General features: G+C 47.3%; 1 protein-coding gene across 1 annotated transcript; it reads left to right on the forward strand.

The window, feature by feature from the left end:
- Window positions 1-849: 849 nt before the first annotated feature.
- Rab17 (RAB17, member RAS oncogene family) lies at window positions 850-20,882 on the forward strand. Its single transcript, XM_057762613.1, has 6 exons — window positions 850-942; window positions 5,791-5,950; window positions 17,344-17,495; window positions 18,477-18,602; window positions 19,317-19,410; window positions 19,583-20,882. Exons 2-6 carry the CDS (start codon window positions 5,794-5,796, stop codon window positions 19,693-19,695), a joined length of 642 nt encoding a protein of 213 aa, XP_057618596.1. The 5' UTR covers window positions 850-942; window positions 5,791-5,793; the 3' UTR covers window positions 19,696-20,882.
- Window positions 20,883-21,931: the final 1,049 nt, after the last annotated feature.

Genomic DNA, 21,931 nt, shown 5'->3' on the forward strand with positions numbered 1-21,931 from the left:
GAGAGCCAGCTGAAGGAAGAGGCACACATATCTTCACTCCACATCAGGAGGGTGGAAGCAGTGCTGTTTCTTCCAGATTTCAGGTGGCTACCTAGGCACAGGGGCTCAGAGGCCCATTCAGGAAGGGAGTGATGTGTCTGGTCTTCAGAGCAGTGGACCAGGAGTGTGTCCTGAAGGACAGGGTGACTAGAAGAGGACCTCACCAGAGAAATGGGCCCTTCGAGAACTGTCGGAAGGAAAGCTTCTTGGGAACCTAAGACAGCTGCGCTTCCATTCACGGTGCTGAGTTCCCCATTGCTTCCTGCTTGGGGAGCCCAAGTTAGAAATCAAAGAGAGTTCTGAGTACAGAAAGAACTAACTATTGACCCAGGATTCATAGCTGACCCTGGGAGAACTACCTGGGCAATTACCATCCTCAGGTTCTGCTCCCTGGCCCTGCCCGCCTGGGATGCCTCCCCAGACTTGAGCTGTTTGTATAAAGAGTTAAGAAGTGAGCTCAAGCAACCACAGAGCTGTTATCCAAGTCAGTGATGCTGTCAGGTTTAAGGAGCCGTGACCAGTGCGACCTGGAAATGGCTGAAATTCTGCTTTGCAGCTGGGTGAGGCGAGGAGAGAACCAGAACGTGACTTTTAGCCTACTCCAGCCCAGGTAGTCATGTGATCGTGTGGGGACTTTGCACTGGGATTTACAGGAAGAGCAGAGGCCTGACCTGCAGGTTGGGGCCTTGGCAAGAGAGGTGGCCTTCCTACTTCCTTTGCTCTGCCTCTGGTTGTCCGGTGGTACAGGGCTCCTCCCATCCTGCCCCCCCCCCCGAGGGGGCCTGACCAGCCAATCCACCCAGCACCTAAGGGAAGCATAGCCAGGGGGAAGGAGGAGGGAGAAAGGAGAGCAGCTGAGGTCCTGCAGGATGATGGTCTGTTGAACTTCCTCAAGGTGAACAGGTGAGCCATTGTTCTTACTGTAGTTTACAGAATGGTCTCTGTGTGTGTGCACGCGTGTGTGTATATACATGCTTGCAAATATGTATTGCTGTGTTCTCGGGAGCTTAATCAGAGGCAGAGCTGAAACAATTCACTCATTGTGTTTGTTCACAGCCCAGTGTCCTTGTTTGTATCATAAGTGACTCCTGAAGTCATATTTTGGGAAGGAAAGTCCATTTGAATTTTCCTTGAACATAAACTGTCAGCGTGAGGAGGTGCCTTCTAAGGAGGCCTTTTCAGGCAGCAGCCGAGGCTCCAGCAATAACAGAGGAGCTTGGCAGACTTTCTTCCAAAACTTCCTTCTAATCTGCAGCTTGCTTTTTCTCTCCTATCAAACGCCATATTGTTCTGAAAGAACAGCTTGGAGGGTTTGGCTAAGGAGGACGGGAGTGCAACTTCCCTCAACTCCCTCCTTTCTTGGATGTTTTCTCCTTGGTTGAAGAGAGGCAGGCTCGTGATAGCTGAAGAACCACCAAGTTGGGATGAGAAGAGACTCCTAGTCAGAGCCTGGCAGCCATCGCCTTCAGAAAGATCTGATTCTGGAGGAGGTCAGGTCCCACACTTCCACCTTTCTCTCCCTCCAGAGAGTTCGAGCTGCTGTTGTCGGAAGCTTGCAACACACAGTCACTCAAAAGTAGTATGAAAACATCTACTGTGGTCTTATCTATCACAGACAAAAGTAGTTAATGCCAGATCCAGTAATGGGTAAATGAACTGTGAAAGTGAGATCATTTGTAGGAATCTGACAAAGCCATGTGGTTACTGCATTTGATGTTATAGCCAAGTTTTATGATTTAAGGGCAGTGTATATGATCATTAAATCTCAGGGATTATTTATTTAGCTGTATTTTTGTTTGTTGTTGTTTTATTTTTTGAAATAGGGTCTTAGTATGTAGCCCAGAAAAGCTTGAAATTTGAGGCTATCCCCTGCATCAGCAGCTTGAGTGCTGGGATTATAGGCTTACAACACATTAGCATTGATTTGGAGGTGCAAAAACAGAGTCCCCCTGTACCATTGCTGAGGCTGATGGTGCATTGTGCTACTCTTCTGGCAGCTAGGATGGAGCCAGGGCCTTGGGAGTTCCTGAGAGCACTAAAAACAACAGGCTCCAGCTCCAGGCTGTGTCTTTGCCTCAGAGAAACTGCCGGGCCTTTGTCCCGTGGAGGTGGTGCCAGGCTCTTGGACTTCCTGCTCAGCTTTGGCAGGTGTCTTTGTGCAGGAACAGGTGGACTCAGAGCACATACCCACCCTGCTTCTGTCTGGAGCGCCCTGGCAGCTGCACCCTCAACAGCCCTATCTGAGCCGTGTGCAGGTTGGCCCCACAGTGACCCATGAAGGACCTTCAGTGCTGCTGGCAACTCTGTCTCCCTTTCTACAAGTACACCAGGCGCTCTTCCAACAAGCATGTGGAATGGGAGTGTGGCTGATATGAGAGAAAGCACACTGATCCAGTTAGCATCTGTGGACACACTTCCGGGTTTGTTCAGGAGAGAGCAAGTGCCTGTTGTTCCCTCAGTGGCTTCTGCTCCCTCAGTGGCTATGACATGCTCCCTGAAGGCAATCTGGCTTCATGGTGGTGGTCAGAACCCAGGTGAACCGCTGCTAAGATAGGTGTACTTATTCCCATGCCGAGATCCTTTCAGCCAAGGGGAAACAGGGAGTGAGGCTTCATAATGGCAGAGCCGTGGTCTATGTTGCTGGTTTCTGGAGGTGGAGACTTGGTGGAAAAGATAAGGGGCAGGAATGACATCAGGCAGGAGGCTGCTGCTGACTCTGGTGGCAGCGAGCAGGACCAGAGCTTTAGCAAGGAAAAGACATGACCTGTTTGATGTGGAGTTGACAGATGGGTTCCTGGCAGGGTCTGAACCCCAAGGCAGTGTGTCCCTCCTGGTCCCCATTCAGGATTCTGGAAGCTGGCTTGTCCTTAGGCTCAGAGGGCGGAGTTTCTGGGTGGAGGTTGCACATATTATTCCTGGAGGCTGACTGCTCTCTCTCTCTTTCTGTTTATCTCTCTCTCTGTCTCTGTCTCTGTCTCTCTCTCTCAGTTCAGTCATATTACAAGACACAGGTGCTCAGTTAAGAATCCATTCTGTCTATCCACCCTTTAGTCATCTGATTAATCCATCCACCCACTCCAACCAGTCATCCACCTGCTCATCCACCTACTTTCCCACCTATCCATTTATCTGCTCATCCATCCATCTATCCATTCATCCACCCACCCGCCCGCCCACCCACCCGTCCGTCCGTCCGTCCGTCCGTCCGTCCGTCCACCCACCCACCCACCCATCCATCCGCCCATCCACCTGATCTCTCACCTACACAGCTATGCATGCAGCCATCTGTCCACCTATCACCCATCCATCTCCCCACCCGTAGATCTCTTCAGTCACTCTTGCACCCATCAACTCACCCATGAACCCACCCACCGTGTGCAGACAGGCATCCGTTGCTTAAGTGTGTGACGAGCACCGGCTACACGCTGGGCATTGTTGTCAGACTCGAAGAAACACAGGCAGCTCGAGCGGTGGCTAGTGGACTTGGCTTCAGTTTTGCGTTGATTAACTTTTATGATGTTGGGTTGTCGTATTTAGGGTTTTATTGCTGTGAAGAGACACCATGACCGTGGCAACTTTTATAAAGGAAAACATTTAACTGGGCCTGGCTTACAGTTCAGAATTTTAGTCCAACATCATGGCAGGAAACATGGTGGCATGCAGGCAGATATGGTGCTGGAGAAGGAGCTGAGAGTTCTACATCTGGATCAGCAGGCAGCAGGAAGAGAGAGAGTGTGAACCACTAGGCCTGGCTTGAGCTTCTAAGACCTCAAATTCCACCTCCATAGTGACACACTTCCTCCAACAAGGCCACCCTTACTTCAATAAGGCCACATCTCTTAATAGTACCACTCCTTATGGGCCTATGGGGACCGTTTTTTGTTCAAACCACCACATGGGTAAACAGGGTTTTAAAAAGCTTTAGACAGACAACTTAGTTGTTGCTGATCCTGCCCTGAAATCAACGCATGGGGAACTCTAGAGTTCCCCTGGGATGGGTCCCAAGTCTGCTGTGCTGCTGGGCACAGCTGTGCTGCTGGTCTGAGCTCCTTTCCAGGGGCAGAGGAGTCACGGAGCCTTCTCCCTGACTCCAACAGTTTATCTCGACAACTGCTGCATGAGACCTGGTCTCTACACTGTGTTCTTTTCTTCTGTCGCCAGAGTCTCAAATGGTCTGTGTTGTGGTTCTTGTCTATCTTTCCTTTACGCCAACCCGCCCCCAGGTTCCCACCCGGCCTTTGTCCACTATGGTGGGAGAAAGGCTCTGTTGGAGAGACTAGCCACCCATAATGGCCATGAACATTAATTAGGGGACATTCCTAGAAGTGGTCCAGATGACAAACCCTGGGGATTACACCACAATTTCACATTTTTCAATCATTTCATGACCCCGCAGAACCAAGCAAGGGCTCCAATGACTGTGAACACTAAAGAGAGACAGCCAGATGTTACCTGTCTTCTGTGGGAGGTGTTCGCCACACTAAAACCACTTCTGGCCCTGTGCTGTTTATGAGATGAGATCTCTCTCCTGAACCATGCACCATACAGAGCTCACAGAAATATATATAAATGGCCATGGCAGCCCAGGGAGGTCCCAGCAATAGGCGGGGGCACAAGAAACCCGATGTCTTCATACATGAGTTGTAAAGAGAGATGCCAGGTGTGGCGGCACATGCCTTTATTCTTGGGTGGCAGAGGCAGGTGGAGGCAAGTGGATCTCTGTGAGTTCGAGGTTAGGCTGGTCTACAGGTTCCAGGACAGCCAAGGTGGTCACACAGAGGAACTGTGTCTTGAAAAGGAAGAAAAAGAAAAGGAAAGGAAAGGAAAGGAAAGGAAAGGAAAGGAAAGGAAAGGAAAGGAAAGAAAAGAAAAGGAAGAGAGCACAGGGGCCTGTGGAGGTTTCCTTTGGGAGCTTGGGAGTTTCTGTGAGAGTGAGCACTGGGCACACAGCTCCTGCAGTCTGGTGTTCGGATGTGTGCCTGGAAGCTATTATCATTACCACCACACAGGGCTTCTGTGTTTTTGCTATGGAGCTGGGCTCTGAGGCCTCAGAGATGAGGTCCTCAAGACATAGATATCTCCTCCCACGACCTGGATCCCTTCCCTCTCTTTCTTCCTCCCTCCATTCCCTCATCCATCTTGTTTGATGGAGTCTTTACTGTGTAGACTAGACAGGTCTCAAATTTGGCATCCTCCAGCCTCAGCTTTTGGCACGCTGGGATTGTAGGTGCGCTTTACTGTTCCTGGTCCTGGGAAGATTACCCCCTTGCATCACAGAGCGAAGTTTTCATTGGAAAACAGAGGATTTGAGGAAAAAGGGGCTGTAAAGTCTTTGAAAGCATGCAGAAAGAAAGCTGCACTTGCTTGGTTCTGGAAGGTCAGGGATGTTGATATGAGGGTGACTTTTATTTTTTTAAAATCCCTCTCTTTAATCCAGGGACAATCAAAGGTGCCCAGGTGCTTTTAACCTCTCTCGGGTGCTTGGAATCAGTTTGTAAGCTGTGAGAAACAGGATGTGATTGAATTAGGATAAAGAGCCCATGTGGTCCTGGTGGAGACCACTGTGGTGAGGGTCCAGGGCCCCTTGTCATGCAGCAGACACTTTCCCAGAGACTGCTCTGCTCAAGGTGTCTGCATTCTGTCTAGTAAGCAGGCCCCCACTCCCGTGTGTGTATGTGTGTGTGTGCGCGCGCGCGCGTTGGATTTTGCTGAGGTTTCCCACCCATCTCTGTCTTCCTTGGTTGTTCGCAGGTCATGGCGCAGGCTGGTGGGCTGCCGCAGGCCGGCACTACTTCTGGCCAGCCCTACGTGAGCAAGTTGGTTCTGCTTGGAAGCAGCTCTGTAGGCAAGACCAGCCTAGTCCTTCGCTACATCAAGCAGGACTTCAACAGCGTCTTGCCGACTGTGGGCTGTAAGTGTGGAGAGCCCTGGTAGGGGCAGATGGGAATGTGGTCTGCCTCAGGATGGCCCCTGTCTTGAAACCCGAGGCTGGGTATGCCAGGACAGCAGGGAGGAGCTACATTGTGAAACATTGTCTCACATACATACATGCATACATACATACATACATACATACTTACATACATACATACACACAGCAAGCACACAAAGAGCCTTTCCTTACAGCATCCCCAGCCCCAGCCCAAACCTAGTGAACCAAACCCAAGTCTTTGATGCTGATGAAGTACAAACAGTGTGATGGTTGAGCTGCAATCCTAAGGATGCAGTGGGAATCAGGAAAAGCTGAGAGAGGCCTAGGTACATGAAGTTGGGCATAGAGCAGGTTCTCCAGAGAGTAAAATAATTAGGGAGCTTCATGAGCTGGCTGGAGGGCAGGTGACCTTCCTCAGGCTACCCTCACTGCCCGTGCCCCACACTCAAGCCTTCTAGGACCAGAACCTCTGCCCCCGGATCTACACACACAAATGCCAGCTGGGCTGAAACTAGACCCCTAGAGGAGGTTGTTCACACACACTTCCAGAATAGTGCGCCTGCCTGCCCTCAGGCTTCTTCTTCCCATGGGCCGTGATGATAAGTGTGTGGCATGTTTGAATTTGGAGCAAGGACAGATCAGAGAGCAACCCCCACCTCATTCCTGCAGATTTTGTTTTTCAATACCCAATAGGGTTTTCTTAGCTTCCTAAGTGGATGGTCCTGCCTCCAGAAGCTCAGTCAGAAAGAATGAGCTATGGTGTGATCAGGGGTTGGGGTGGCTAGGGTTAGAGTGCGTAGGGTTGGGGTGGGCAGAGCCTTGTGCTGAATTGAAGGACTGACTGCCTTATACAGATGATATCTACCATGAGCGAGCTTTCCAGCCCTGAAAATTAGCTTCTAAAAGACCCCTTGACAGTCCTTAGAAAGCCGGGGCAAAGCTAACTGACCCCCTAGCTGCCTTTGCTTTGAGCTACTGACATTAGCTGATGTTAAGATTGACTGGCTTTTGAGGTCGCATGCTGGGCACTATGCTGGGTCTTTCACTAGCTTTGCTGCACTTCTGACGCATGTGGGCTGTGAGCAACAGTGGTCAGGAGCCGTAAGTCTGCGCCCGCCCGGCTGGATAGCTTCATCTCTAATTACTTTCCCTTTCCTTGAGTCACTCTGCAATAAATAAATAAATAAATAAATAAGTAAATAAATAAATAAATAAGATCCATACAGGGCTTGAGAGATGGCTCAGCAGTTAAGAGCACTGACTGCTTGCTCTTCCGGGGGTCCTGAGCTCAATTCTCGGCACCCACAAGGCAGCTCACAATCTGATGCCCTTTCCTGGTCTGCAGGCACACATGTACCTGTATACATTAAAAAAAGGACATATAGTATTTGAAATTTAATCTTGGAATATTTCATCCCCCAGCCCAAACCCACCCACCCATTCACCTTTCCAACTCCCCCAGAAGCCCCACACCACATCTTAATTTCATGACCTCTTTCCCCTTTTCTTTTGGGTAGCCCCCTGAGTTTAGTTAGAGTTGTTCTTACGTGCACAGGCGTAGGGCCATCTACTGGAGAATGGGTATTTCATCAGGGGCCACATCCCTGAAGAAAACCTTTCTCCTTTCCCCATCAATCTTTAATTGCTAATAGCTCTTCAGCAAGTGGGAAGGCCTCCTGAGCATCCCCATTCATGCTGGGATGTTGACTATCTTCATCTTATGGAAGCAATCGCAGTCACTATGACTTCATGGTGCAATGGCCCTGCTGTGACCAAGAGACACTGTTTCAAGAGCATTCTTCCCTAAGCTCTGGCTCTTACAATCTTTCCACCCGCTCTTCTCTGGTGTTCCCTGAGTCTTCGGGAAGAGGTGTGATGTCAATGTCTCCTTTAGGGCAGAGTCCTCCAGTCAGTCACCTTTGCTCCAGTTTGACCAGTAGCAGACCTCTGTATTTACTGGTGTTCACTGGTGAGGGCTAGGAGCTGCACTAACCTAGGGGCACAGAGATAACTTCTTCAAAGGCAGCTTGATACTATGTCCGTTTAGTCAAATAATAGCAGTGGGCTCTTTCTTAGAGTCACTGAGCCTCCAGCCATCTCACCCTGCTTTTTTATGCCAGAAGTGACAAGAAGTTTTGACTTTGGTGGACTTGAGACTTCGGTCTCTCCTTTCATGCTCCATCTTTTTTTAAACTTCTTTACTGATTTTTATTGAACTCTACATTTTTCTCTGCTTTCCTCCCTGCCTCTCCTCTCCCCTTCAACCCTCTCCCAAAGTCCCCATGCTCCCAATTTACTCAGGAGAGCTTGTCTTTTTCTACTTCCTATGTAGATTAGATCCATGTATGTCTCTCATAGGGGCCTCATTGTTGTCCAAGTTCTCTGGGATTGTGATTTGTAGGCTTTTTTTTTGTTGCTTTATGTTTAAAAACCACTTATGAGTGAGTACATGTACAATTGTCTTTCTGGGTCTGGGTTACCACACTTAAAATAATGTTTTCTAGCTTCATTGATTTGCCTGCAAATTTCAAGATGTCATCATTTTTTTCTGCGGTGTAGTACGCCATTGTGTAAATGTACCACATTTTTCTTATCCATTCTTTGGTCGAGGGGCATTTAGGTTGTTTCCTGGTTCTGGCTATAACAAACAATGCTGCTATTAACATAGTTGAGCAATGTCCTTGTGGCACGGTTGAGCATCCTTTGGATATATACCCAAAAGTGGTATTGCTGGGTCTTGAGAAAGGTTGTTTCCCAGGTTTCTGAGAAATCACCAGAATTGATATCCAAAGGGGCTGTACCAGCTTACACTCCCACCAGCAATGCAGAAGTGTTACCTTTACCCCACAACCTCTCCAGCATAAATTGTCATCAGTGTTTTTGATCTTGGCCATTCTTACAGGTGTAAGATGGAATTTCAGAGTTGTTTTGATTTGCATTTCTCTGATGACTAAGGATGTTGAGCATTTTCTTAAGTGTCTTTCAGCCATTTTAGATTCCTCTGTTGAGAGTTCTCTGTTTAGGTCTGTACTCCATTTTTTATTGGATTATTTGTTCTTTTGATGAGCAATTTTTTGAATTATTTGTATATTTTGGAGATCAGCCCTCTGTCTGATGTGAGGTTGGTGAAGATGTTTTCCCATTCTATAGGCTATCTTTTGGTCTTGTTGACCATGTCCTTTGCTTTACAGAAGATTTTCAATTTCAAGAGGTCTCATTTATTAATTGTTTCTCTCAGTGTCTGTGCTACTGGGGTTATATTTAGGAAGTGGTCTCCTGTGCCAATGCATTAAGTATACTTCCCACTTTCTCTTCTATGAGGTTCAGTGTGGCTGACTTTAAGTTGAGGTCTTTGATCCATTTGGACTTGAGTTTTGTGCAAGGTGATAGATATGGGTCTGTTTTCATTCTTCTACATGTTGATATTCAGTTATGCCAGCAACATTTGTTAAATACCCTTTCTTTTTTTCAGTTTATATTTTTTGCTTTTTTGTCAAAAATCAGGTGTTTGAAAGTATGTGGATTAATATCCAGGTCTTCAATTCAGTTCCATTGGTCCTCCTGTCTGTTCTTATGCCAATACCAGGCTGTTTTCAGTACTGTAGCTCTGTAGTAGAGTTTGAAGTCAGGGATTGTGATGCCTCCAGAAGTTCCTTTATTGTACAGGATTGTTTTGGCTATCCTGGGTTTTTTTTTTTTTTGCTTTTCCATATAAAATTGAGTACTGTTCTTTCAAGGTCTATGAAGAATTTTACTGGGATTTTGATGGGCATTGCATTGAATCTGTAGATTGCTTTTGGTAAGATTGCCATTTTTCCTATGTTAATTCTACCTACCCAAGAGCATGGGAGATTTTTCCACTTCCTGGTGTCTTCTTCAATTTCTTTCTTCAGACATTTAAAGTTCTTGTCATACAAGTCTTCCACTTGTCTGATTAGAGTTACTCAGAGATATTTTATACTATTTGTGGCTATTGTGAAGGGTGATATTTCTCTGATTTCTTTCTCAGCCCATTTATTATCTGTGTAAAGGAAGGCTATTGATTTTTTTGAGTTGATCTTGTATCCTGCTACATTACTGAAAGTGTTTATGCGTTGTAGAAGTTCCTTGGTAGAAGTTTTGGGGTCATTTATGTAAACTATCATATCATCAGCAAACAGTGAGAGTTTGACTTCTTCTTTTTCTGATTTGTCTCCCCTTGATCTCATTTTGTTGTCTTATTGCTCTAACTAGGACCTCAATAATTATATTGAATAGATACGGAGAGAGTGAACAACCTTGTTCCTGATTTCAGTGAGATTGCTCTGAGTTTCTCTCCATTCAGTTTGATGTTGGCTGTTGGCTTGCTGTATATTGCCTTTATTATGTTTAGGTATGTTCCTTGTATCCCTGCTCTCTCCAAGACCTTTATCATGAAGGGATGTTATATTTTGTCGAAAACTTTTTCAGCATCTAATTAGATGATCATGTGGTTTTTATTTTTCAATTTGTTTATATGGTGGATTACGTTGACAGATTTTTGTATGTTGAATCATCCCTATATCTCTGGAGTGAAGCCAACTTGATCATGGTGGATGATAGTTCTGATGTGTTCTTGGATTTGAATTGCTAGTATTTTATTGACTATTTTTGCAGCAATGTTCATGAGTGAGATTGGTCTGTAATTCTCTTTCTTAGTAATGTCTTTAGGTGGTTTGGATATCAGGGTAATTGTAGCCTCATAAAAAGTGGCAATGTTCCTTCTGTTTCTATTGTGTGGAATAATTTGAGGATTATTGGTATTAGTTCTTCTTTGAAAATCTTGTAGAATTCTGAGCTGAAACCATCTGTCCTGGGCCTTTTGTTTGGGAGACTTTTGATGACTGTTTCTATTTCTTCAGCAGTTATACATCTGTTTAATTTGCTTATCTGGTCTTGATTTAATTTTGGTAAATGATATCTATCCAGAAAGTTGTCCATTTTCTTTAAGTTTCCCAATTTTGTGGAGTACAGGTTTTTGAAATATGACCTGATGATTCTCTGGATCTCCTCTGTGTCTGCTGTTATGCCCCCCTTTTCATTTCTGATTTTGTTAATTTGGATATTCTCTCTCTGCCTTTTGGTTAGTTTGGATAAAGGGTTGTCTATTTTGTTGATTTTCTCGAAGAACCAACTCTTTGTCTCATTGATTCTTTGTAGTTTTCTTTTTTCTGTTTTGTTGATTTCAGCTCTCAGTTTGATTATTTCCTGCCTTCTAGTTCTCTTGAGTGACTTTGCTTCTTTTTGTTCTAAAGTTTGCAAATGTTCTGTTAATTCACTAGTGTGGGATTTTTCCAGCTTCTTTGTGTAGGTATTTAGTACTATGAACTTTCCTCTTAACACTGCTTTCATCGTGTCCCATAAATTTGGGTATGTTGTGTGGTCATTTTCATTGAATTTTGATAAGTCTTTAATTTCTCCCTTTATTTCTTCCTTAACCCATTGATGATTTAGTTGAGCATTGTTTAATTTCCATGTGTTTGTGGTCTTTCTAATTAGTGTTGAATTCTAGTTTTAAGCCATTGTGATATGATAGACACATGGGGTTATTTTATTTTAGTGTGTAGGGTTCAATGTATTGTTTAGGCTTTAGAAGTGTTTCTTTTACATATGTATTTGGGGCATAGATGTTCAGTATTGAGATTTCTTCTTGATGGACTTTTCCTGTGACTAATATGAAATGTCTTTCTTTGTCTCTTTTGATTGATTTTAGTTTGAAGTCTATTTTGTCAGATATTAGGAAAGCTTGTTTCTTAGGTCTATTTGATTAGAAATTTGTTTTCCAACCCTTTACTCTGAGACTATGTCTATCTTTGAGGTTGAGGTGTGTTTCTTGTATGCAGTAGAAGGATGGATTCGGCTTTCATATCCAATCTGTTAACGTGTGTCTTTTTATAGGTGAGTTGAATCCATTTATATTAAGTGATATTAACAACCAGTGATTGTTATCTCCTGATAATTTAGTTTTCGTTGTTGGTGATGTTAATTTGTGTGTTTTTACCTTCTTTGGGATTTGCTGCTGAGAGATCAATTGTCCATGTTTTTGTTGATGTAGCCAACTTCCTTGGGTTGGAGTTTTCCTTCCAGTACTTTGTATAGGGCTGGGTTTGTGGCTAGATATTGGTTAAATCTGGTTTTGTCATGGAATATCTTGTTTTGTCCTTCAATGGTGATTAAAAGTTTTGCTGGGTATAGTAGTTTGGGCTGGTCTCTTAATATCTGCATAACACTTGACCATGACCTTCTGGCTTTCATTGTCTCCAATGAGAAGTCAGGTGTAATTCTGATAGGTCTGCCTTTATATGTTACTTGGTCTTTTTCCTTTGCAGGTCTTAATATTCTTTCTTTATTCTGTATGTTTAATGTTTTGATTATTATGTGGTTAGGCAACTTTTTTTTATCCAGTCTGTTTGGTGTTCTTTATTCTTCTTGTATCTTCATAGGCATATCTTTTCTTAGGTTGGGAAAGTTTTTTTTCTATGATTTTGTTAAAAATATTTTTTCTGCTTTTGAATTGAACTTCTCCTTCTTCTATACTATTCTTCTTAGGTTTGGCCATTTCATGGTGTTCCATATTTTCTGGATATTTTGGGTTAAGCTTTTATTAGATTTAATGTTTTCTTTGACTGATGAGTCTATTTCTTCTTTTGTATCTTCAGTGCTTGAGACTCTCTCTTCCATCTATTGTATTCTGCTGTTCATGCTTGCATTTGTGGTTCCTGATAGTTTTCTCATGATTTCTGTTTCTATAATTCCCTCAGCTTGGGTTTTATTTATTGTTTCTATTTCAGTTTTCAAATCTTGAATAGTTTCTTTCATATGTTTGATTGCTTTATCTTGGTTTTCTTTAAGGGATTTGCCAATGTCTTCCAATTTTTTGTTTGTATTGTCTTTTCCTCCATTTCTTTTTTTTTTTATTTATTTTTTTTTCGAGACAAGGTTTCTCTGTGGTTTTGGAGCCTGTCCTGGAACTAGCTCTTGTAGACCAGGCTGGTCTCGAACTCACAGAGATCTGCCTGCCTCTGCCTCCTGAGTGCTGGGATGAAAGGCGTGCGCCACCACCGCCGGCCTTTTCCTCCATTTCTTTGAGGGAGTTTTTCATTTCCTCTTTAAGAGTCTCAAACATTCTCCTGAAGTTATTTTTTATGTCATTTTCTTCTTTATCTATATTTGGTTGTTCAAGTCTTGTTGTTGTAGGGTCTCAGCTGGTGTTTTGTTGCTCTTTGTGGTGCTGAATGTGTTCTTACCTTGTCTACTCATCTTTTCCTCTAATAGGTGTGGTTGGGGCTGTCTGTGACTCTGGTGATTAATCTTCTAGGTGCCAGTGGATCCAAGGCTCAGATGGTTGTTCCTCGTTGTTCAGTCAGTGCCATGGTTCTAGTTATCCCCTTGGTCACTCTGTGTTTCTGGAGGTTGTTCGGTGCTCCTGGGGTTTGCTCTGCTCCCATGGAGTTTGCTGTCTTAGTCCTGCTCTGGTCTAAGCTGCTGGCTCAGATCTGTTTCTGTAAATGTCCCTGGTTCGGATCTGCTCCTGCAGCGGTCCCTGGCTTGGAGTGAGTCCTGAAAAGGTCTCTGTCTCTGATCTCAGAGGTCCCAGACTCACATCCTCACCCGGCAGAGGTTTCTGGTTCCTGCCTACTCCCTTGGAAGTCCCAGATGGACACCTGAACTTGCAGAGGTTCTGGCTCAGGCCTACTCCCTCGGAGGTCCCAGACTCACGCCCAAATCTGCAGAGGTACTGGCTCAGTCCTAGTTCCTAGTAGGTCCCAGACTCACACCCAGACCCGCAGGGGTCCCAACTCAGGTCTACTCCCTCGAAGGTCCCAGATTCATGCCCGGACTCGCAACAGTCTCTGGCTCTGGCCCACTCGCTCAGCAGTTGCTTCCGCGTACCTGTTCCTGTGAAATTCACTGTCTCATGTCTGCTCCAGCCCAGGTTGCTGGCTCAGACCTGCCTCTGCAAATGTTCCTGGTCTTGACCCGCTCCCGCTCCCATGGAGCTTGCCACCCTAGGCCCACTCCAGCCTAGGTCACTGGCTCCTCAAGCTCCATCTTATTAATACATCCATCCATCTCTCCCCCAAAATGCCAGGCCTCAGGGATTGCCAATCTGTGCAGCCAGGTCTGGTGGGTGACACCTTCTTTCTCTCCAGGAAGGCTCAGCTCTGTGTTGTGTAAACATCTCAACCCTGGCCATTGGGCTATAGCTTGGGTGGAGAGCCGTATTGCCCTTGCACACTGATGGGATTTGACACTGAGGACTCCCAGCCATCACGTTTAAACTGCAAAAGAAAAATGGGACAGATAAAGATTGTCAACGGAGAAGACAGGTCTGAGTTTGACACCCATGTGTCACTTGGATCTCCCTGACTCCCTCCTCCACTCTTTCTGTGTGTGTATGTGTAGGATGTATGCACACATGTGCATAGTACATGTCCACATAGAGGCCATAGGAAGATGTCTAGTGTCCTTCTATGTCACGGTGCTAGGATTCCAGGTCTGCATGAGGCTGCACCTTGATTTTTATGTGGGTGCTGAGAATTGAACTTGGGTCCTTATACTTACGCAGAAACTGCTCTTACCCACTGAGCTATCTTTCAAGCCTCTGAGACAATGACTATCCGAATATCCCCCTATTGGCTCCAAAGGCAGAAACATGATCTGAAGTGAGAACAAACAGATCAGAGTGTGTGGACTAAACATCAATGTTGCTGTGGCAACAGTTGGGGGCGGGGCATACAAAAGAAGACAGGAAGAGGAAGTAGAAGTTGCTCCAACAGACCTGACACTGCGTGTGTTTTCTCTGGGGGAAGGAAACCCAGGTCACGTTAAACAGGAGGAAAATGAGATGTTGAGAGTTTAAGCAAGTTATTGAGACCCTTGAAGGTGAGAGGCATCTGTGTCCAAGGCTCCCCCAGGCCTTCACCTGCACAGGAGAGTCGATGGTCAGCAGTAGCCATGTGAGCTGGGAGTCCCTCGTCCTATCTACGGTGGAGGTTGTCACTCTGTGAGAAGAGCAGGTTAGCCCGACCTCAAGTTCATGGAGCCTCAGGTTTACACAGCTTATGTCATTACCCCTGCTGAGATGTGGCTCTGATTCCCAGAGAGAATCTTATCTTTCTAGAAAGTTCGGTCCACTCCTACTCTTCTCTTTCCAAAGTGGATGGAAATGTGCCCCCAGAGATGACCAAGCCCTAACTCACGAGCCTGTGAATGGTGGTGCTTTCTATGGAGATGAGAAGACCTTGGACCTGAACCCCCAGATTCCCTGACTGTCACCCTCAAGAGAAGAGGCGAGGGTACAGGATTACTGCATAGGGGTGGCTGCTATAGCTTCATTTCTGTTGGGATGAAACATGGATGGTGACCAAAAGTAACTTGGAGGGGGCAGGGGTTCATTTGACTTACCTTTCTAGATCACAATCCATTACTGAAGGAATGCAGGCAGGAACTGGAGGCAGGAACCACGGAGGATGCTGCTTGCTGGCTTGCTCTCTGGTTCTCTTAGGCTCATGCTCAGCTTTCTTTTTCTTTTTCTTTTTTAATTTATTTTTAATTTATGTGCATGGCATTTTGACTGCATGTATGTCTGTGTGTCACATGCAAGCAGTTCTCATGGAGGTCAGAAGAGGGTGTTGAAGACCCTGGAACTGGAGTTAGGATGGTTGTTAGCTACCATGAGGACCCTGGGGATCAAGCTCTGGGCCTCTGGAAGAGCAGCCAGTGTTCTTATCCATTTAGCCATCTCTCCAGCCCCTCGGCCTGTTTTCTTAGACAGCCCAGACTCTTCTGCTTAGGGATGGTAGCCCTCACAGTGGGCTGGGCCCTCTCATATCCCTCACCAAACAAGTGAATCCCTTAGAGACGTGGCCGCAGGCTAGTCTCATCTGGGCAGTCACTATACCAGTCCCCGAGATACAGAGTCACTGTCCTTGGGCTAGAAGTTACATTTTACCCATTGTAGGTCGTAGGTTTCTCTCCTACAGGGTCTCCCCAACTGACTCCAAATCTACCTTGGGTCTGTGTAGGGAAGTGGCTCTGGGTGAAGCCCTTGCTTTCTGCTGACTCTTCACGTCCTGAAGGCTCCCTAATTTCCCTCGCCTCTTTTCTTCTACCTTCCCTAGTAGCCCACACACTTGACACAGACGTTTTTGGTACCATTGGATAACTATTTAAATATCACACCAGGGCAGGGGAGAGGGACCATCACCTACGCATAGACACATAATTAAGAATACAAATTCAATACTGGAAAGCAAAGCTCAAGGAAAAGTATCTTCGAGGAAAAGGTGGACGGCATGTTATGTGAAGGGGTTGGAGCCAGTCTCTGTGGTTGGTCAAGCAGGTACCTGAATGAGGAAGGCAGGCCCCGGGAGCCTCACAGAGCACACAAGAGAAGATGGGGGAGCACAGCGAGCTCCCTAGGCTGACAGTTGCAGACTTGAGTAACTCACGAGAGAATGCTAGGTGTGGAAGTGAGGTCAGTGATAGAAGAGCCAGTGGCTGGTGGGGGGGGGGGGTAGACACCGAAGAGGTTTTCTTCTGGTGACTGAGCGTGGCTTTGGAATGTGACAGGCGACTGAATAGCCATTGTGCCTGAGGGACTAAGGCATGAGAACCCTTGGAGTTCAACACATCACTGGACACTGTAGAGACATGCCAGGTTATTCACTGCTGGACATGGATTATGTTCCTTTCACATCATTCTTAGTTCAGGGTCTTTTACCTTATCCCAAGGCTTTAGCTTCACCCCAAGAGGAAGCCTATAAAGGACACAAAGCAGCCACCAGCTGCGCTTTGCTTAGTAGGGAAGCTCTGGTGTAACGTCCATGCTACTACGTGTACTATGGTCCTGTAGCGCCTGTACTATGTGTACTATGGTACTGCGCCTGTGATGTTTTGCAAGTGAGCTGGCAAAGGCCTGGAGATTGACATACACATATACACACAAAGACAGAGACATGGGTCATCCTTGAAACAAGAATGTCCCCTTTATTGTGTTCCAGGGCAGCTTATATAGGGATCCTTAACTAATAGCCGTGCCCCAGCTAAACCCACCAGAAACTAAGAATTCCTGAGGGTCTCAGGCTCAGAGCAGCTGCAAACACAGGAAAACAAGTTGTTTTGCTCAGAGCAGCTGCAAGCATAACAAGTTATTTACAGGACATTCAGGGTCTGGGGGTCCACAGCCCCCAACACTCTGGCTTCTGGAACAGGCATTCACTCAGCCTCCATCAGCAAGTGTCTAGCTGCCTCTCCCTGGGCTGCTGAGCATAGACCACCTCCATGACACACTGGGAGTCACGGGTGACCACTTTATCCCCAGCAAACACTCACTGGCTTCCTGGCTGCAGGTGCGTTCTTCACGAAGGTGGTGGATGTGGGCTCTTCATCTCTGAAGCTTGAGATCTGGGACACGGCTGGCCAGGAGAAGTACCACAGCGTCTGCCACCTCTACTTCAGGGGTGCCAATGCTGCTCTCTTGGTGTATGACATCACTCGCAAGGTAGGGTTACCTTCCGCCTCCTTCCCCAGGCAACTGTACTGTTTCCTGCATTCTGCAGGGATCAGTGGCAAGGAAACAGGATTGGGGCCATGTTTTATGGGAGCTGCTCTATCTACAAAAAGGGACTATTAAGCCTATACAATTCACCTCATTCAGGAAGTCCTCTCGGCAATGTCTCCCAGGCAAAGTTGGGTTTGGTTTCTCTGCAGTCTCTCGGCACACCCCTTCCCCCCACAGCACCACCATCGCTGGCTGCTGTGCTGCTGGATGCCAAGAGGCGGTTACAGACCAAGCCCACTGCCATAGGCCATCTATCCTGTATCACCAGTGGGTGCAAAACACAGAGCATGCGTGAAGATGACACTGGAGTACTAGACTCATATGTCTGTGTGTGTCCAGCCTAGCCTAGTGCCAGGCGAGCTTGCTGCCTCCGGGACTATAATAGGAGCTAGGGAAGTGGGGACTAGTTATAGCGGGTGGGAGGCAGGAAAACACACTGGGAGAGGGTCTCAGATAAAGCCCTGCAGAGGATCCAGAAAGTGTGTGTTAGGCGCAGATCCAGGAGGGTAGAGGGTTGGATCCGCACATTAGCCCTGATGCCCTAGGTCAGGAGAAAAGTTCCAGAGGACACAGGGTCAAGTCTCCCCACATAGCCTATGAGGGGCTGCAGTTAGGAACTGTGTTGGGGTGATGACAGTTTCCTCAAATGCTCCTGCACAAAATGGTGTCCAGAGTGGAGTTCTTGACCCCAAATGCCCTGTGCCCTGCACATCCCTGGCTCTCTGGTGTGATGCCCATCACACAGCCTTCCCCTACCAGGGGCCAGCCCATCCTGGCTGCCCTCCTAGGGGGGACAGAGCAGTCCCTTGGCATTGCACTCTGGGAAAAGGCCTCAATGTGGCGTCCTACCGGTGAGGGACACCTGCTTTGCTCTTCTGGCTCGGCAAGAACGCCAGCGTGGTTTCTGTTCTGTCTCTTTAGGATTCCTTTCACCAGGCCCAGCAGTGGCTGGAGGACCTGGAGAAGGAGTTCCAGCCAGGAGAAGTGGTGGTAATGCTGGTTGGCAACAAAACAGACCTCGGCGAGGAGCGCCAAGTGTCCTTCCAGGTGCCCTATGGTGGCAGGCAGCGGGAGGGAGGCCTTGGCTCTGTGGACTTGAGGGCTTTTGAAACCATCACACACACACACACACACACACACACACACACATCCACACACACACACACATCCTGTGCTTCAGGTACTCATGTATCACCTACATACATACTTACAACCACACTCATGATTCCTTTACCTACCTATATGCTCATACTTCATAAGCACGCATGTTCACACACGTGCAGAGCCATGCTGCCTGAATATACCTTCATAAGCACAGACACACACTGCCTCCAAAGTCATACATGCTAATATCTCCGCATGCAAACCCACAAGCACTCACATGTGCCGAAATTCAAAAGACCCCACCGTAGTCCCCCATTTTGGTTGGAGATTCATGTGGGAGGTGCGTGTACACACACGCACACGGGGAGTGTGTATGTGGGGTGGTCTGTGTGAAGGGTGTGTGCACACATATGTGACCCAGTACAACCAGTCCTTTTTTGGTTGTCTTGAGGCAGGCTTTTATGTGTTCAAGGCTGGCCTGGAACTCAGACTCATGACTTTTCCACCCCAGCTTCCTAAGTGCTGGCATTTTTTTATATTTATATAATATATATTTGTTATATTTATTATTATAGCATTATCCAGTTTCTTGTTGTGAGTCAGCCAGGAGGTGTCCCTGGAGGGACTCCCATTAAACACACTGACTTTTTCCTTCAGGAAGGGAAGGAATTTGCGGAGAGCAAAAGCCTACTCTTCATGGAAACCTCGGTCAAGCAGAACTACCAGGTGTCTGAGGTCTTCGATACCATTGGTGAGTGATGGCGTGCTATAGGAGGGTGGGAGCTCTCCCCTATGCCTCATCCCCTGAACCACCTTCTGGTGTTTCTGGGGGCTGGAAGGACCACGAGGAAGAGTGGTGGAGTGTTTGGGTTAGGGTGCTGGGGGTGGGGATTCCCTCCCTAGTAAACCCCTGTTTTCTACAGCCCGGGAGCTACTGCAGAGAGCAGGAGACAGGGGGAACAGCAGCCCACAGGACGGTGAAGCTGTGGTTCTGAACCAGGGACCTGCTGCCAGGCAGCGCCAGTGTTGTGCGTGAGTTACTGAGCGTGCGGAGGACATCTCAGCCTGTGCCTCAGAGGGTCCTCAGCCCCTCTGGTCCGAGGCAGCAGCGGCTTCTGAACAAGGCTGGCGACTCTGTGTATTCATACTCTCCATAAGACGGGTTATGCCCGAGCCCTGGAGGCTTCCAGAAGTTGGCTTCCTTCATAAGAACTGCTTGCCAGAGCTGCTGGGAATGGCCAGTGGTAAGATCTGGTGTAGAATGGCTCCCAGAAGATTGCCAGTCCCACTGAATTCCCCGATCCCACCATATTCCTGGATGCCTTGAGCTGGTGTGCCTGCTCCACCTGGGCTGTCCCATTCAGCGGCCTTGCTATCAGAACGGAAGAGTTAAATGAAGCAGAGAAGAAGCGTGAGCTGGAAAGATTCTTTGACTCATGCGATGGGAAGACAGTTGCTTCGTCCTGGGGCAGCTGGTCCCTAACTGGACCACCTTGGTTCTGGGAGTTGCCAAGGGAGAAAGGGGCTGATAAAAAAAAAGGGGGGCATCTATGCTGGGAAAAATGGAGAGATGAGCCCAAGGTGGTGGGTCACAGTGAGGTGACCCCGGAGAGACAGTCAGGAGTGGTGGGGATGGGTGTGTCCCCCTTCCAGCTGTGGATGGACAGAGCTAGGCTTCTATCTAGTTGGTGCCAGGACTCTCGAGCCTCCATGGTATTGTCTATGCATCCTTCTCTCTAAATATTAAGTGTCTTGACAATCTGACCACTGCCCAAGGTTGCACTAGGACCCACAGCCCGACAGGTCGCACTGCCAGGCTGCACACATTAGTCTGGTTTGTAGGCATTAAACATGGCGAAAGCTTGTGGGGCAAGTGTAGTGAGGGTGGATATAGGCATCAGTCTGGGTAGACTGTCTCTCCTGGTGGTAACTGTTACTGCATTGAGAGTTTTCATCTTTATAGAGAAACCCAGGTCCTTGTCCAGGGAGGAAAGCTCCAGAGGGTCTCTTTCTTGATGCTTGCTATGGCAAGATGGAGGTATTTCAAATGTGGCCATTTAGGGGGCACTGTTTTTTGTTTTATTTTGCTTTTGAGACAGAGTTTCTCTGTATAACAACCTCAGATGTCCTGGAACTAGCTCTGTAGACCAGGCTGGCCTTGAACTTGAAGAGATCCACCTGCCTCTGCCTCCCAAGTGTTGGGATTAATAAACAGCATTTGCCACCGCCCCACACAGGGTTGGTTTTTTTCTCTTTGCTTCTGGGAGTGTGATAAGCTGTTGAGTCTCAACAACAAGACACTGTTGTTGGGTGTGGTGATAGAGGCCTCTAATCCCAGCACATGCAAGACTGATGCAGGAGAATGGCCAGTTTGTTCTGGGCTGCACAGAGAAACAAACAAAAACCAGAATGAAACAAACCCCAGAGACTTCCACAGAATGAAATGTTGTTTCCTCACTGAGGAAGGTGGCCCCACTGTGTCCACTGTAAGCACAAACGGACAAAAGGGAAATCTTCTTTCCCACTTCACTCCAAATTCTCAGCCAAAGTGAACTCAGGCTGGCTAGGAGCTTGGTGATGCCTGGGCTGTGCCCTTTGCTCTCATCGGCTTTGCCTGGGCAGACTAACCCCAGCTTCCTTGTCTGGGGACTGGAGGGAGCCTCCTGGGTCCCCTGCACCCCTGGACCGATCCAGCTTCAGTTCTGGGGCCTGGAAACAACCAGACTTTTTGGTACTGATGTCGTCCCGACCAGACCGGGAGGAAACTGCTGTGACCACTGGACAGATGTGGGCCAGACACGGAAAGGCTTGTTCTGACAATCAGTGAGGAAGTGTCACGTGCTCCTTGGGAGAACCTTACCCACTCTTCCTCCGCCCATTTTCTAGTGAGGCCTGCTGATGCCGTGGGACTGCTATTCTGACAACTAGGGAAGATGGAGAGTGGCCACATGATGGTGCTCTAATAAGTAAACTAGGGGATATAAATATTCTAGCATCCTGGTCTATCCCCTTCATCTCCAAGGTCTCCATCAGGGCTGGGGAATCATTCTGCAAGCCGGCAAGCCCCTCCTAAAGGTGATGAGAGGCTTGGGCCGCAAGACCACTAGATGGCGCTCCAGAATCACCTAAGGCAAGCCTGTTCTGTCCCAAGTGTCTAGAAACTCAGGTGCACCTCCCAAGATCAAAGTCATTGCTTGAGGACAGAGGAAGGGGGAGAACTCCAGGGAGATCTGTAGGGTGCCTGTCTGTCCAATTGTTAATCTCTCCTCTCC

Source organism: Chionomys nivalis, chromosome 2 (assembly GCF_950005125.1).
Source record: "Chionomys nivalis chromosome 2, mChiNiv1.1, whole genome shotgun sequence".
Taxonomy (NCBI): domain Eukaryota; kingdom Metazoa; phylum Chordata; class Mammalia; order Rodentia; family Cricetidae; genus Chionomys; species Chionomys nivalis.

Bases quoted from the DNA above. Each gene is read 5' to 3' on its own strand.
- Rab17 (XM_057762613.1), top strand. From the start codon at position 5,794: ATGGCGCAGGCTGGTGGGCTGCCGCAGGCCGGCACTACTTCTGGCCAG. The intron at 17,496-18,476 runs GTAGGGTTACCT...CTGTCTCTTTAG, and splicing joins TGTATGACATCACTCGCAAG to GATTCCTTTCACCAGGCCCA. The intron at 18,603-19,316 runs GTGCCCTATGGT...TTTTTCCTTCAG, and splicing joins AGCGCCAAGTGTCCTTCCAG to GAAGGGAAGGAATTTGCGGA.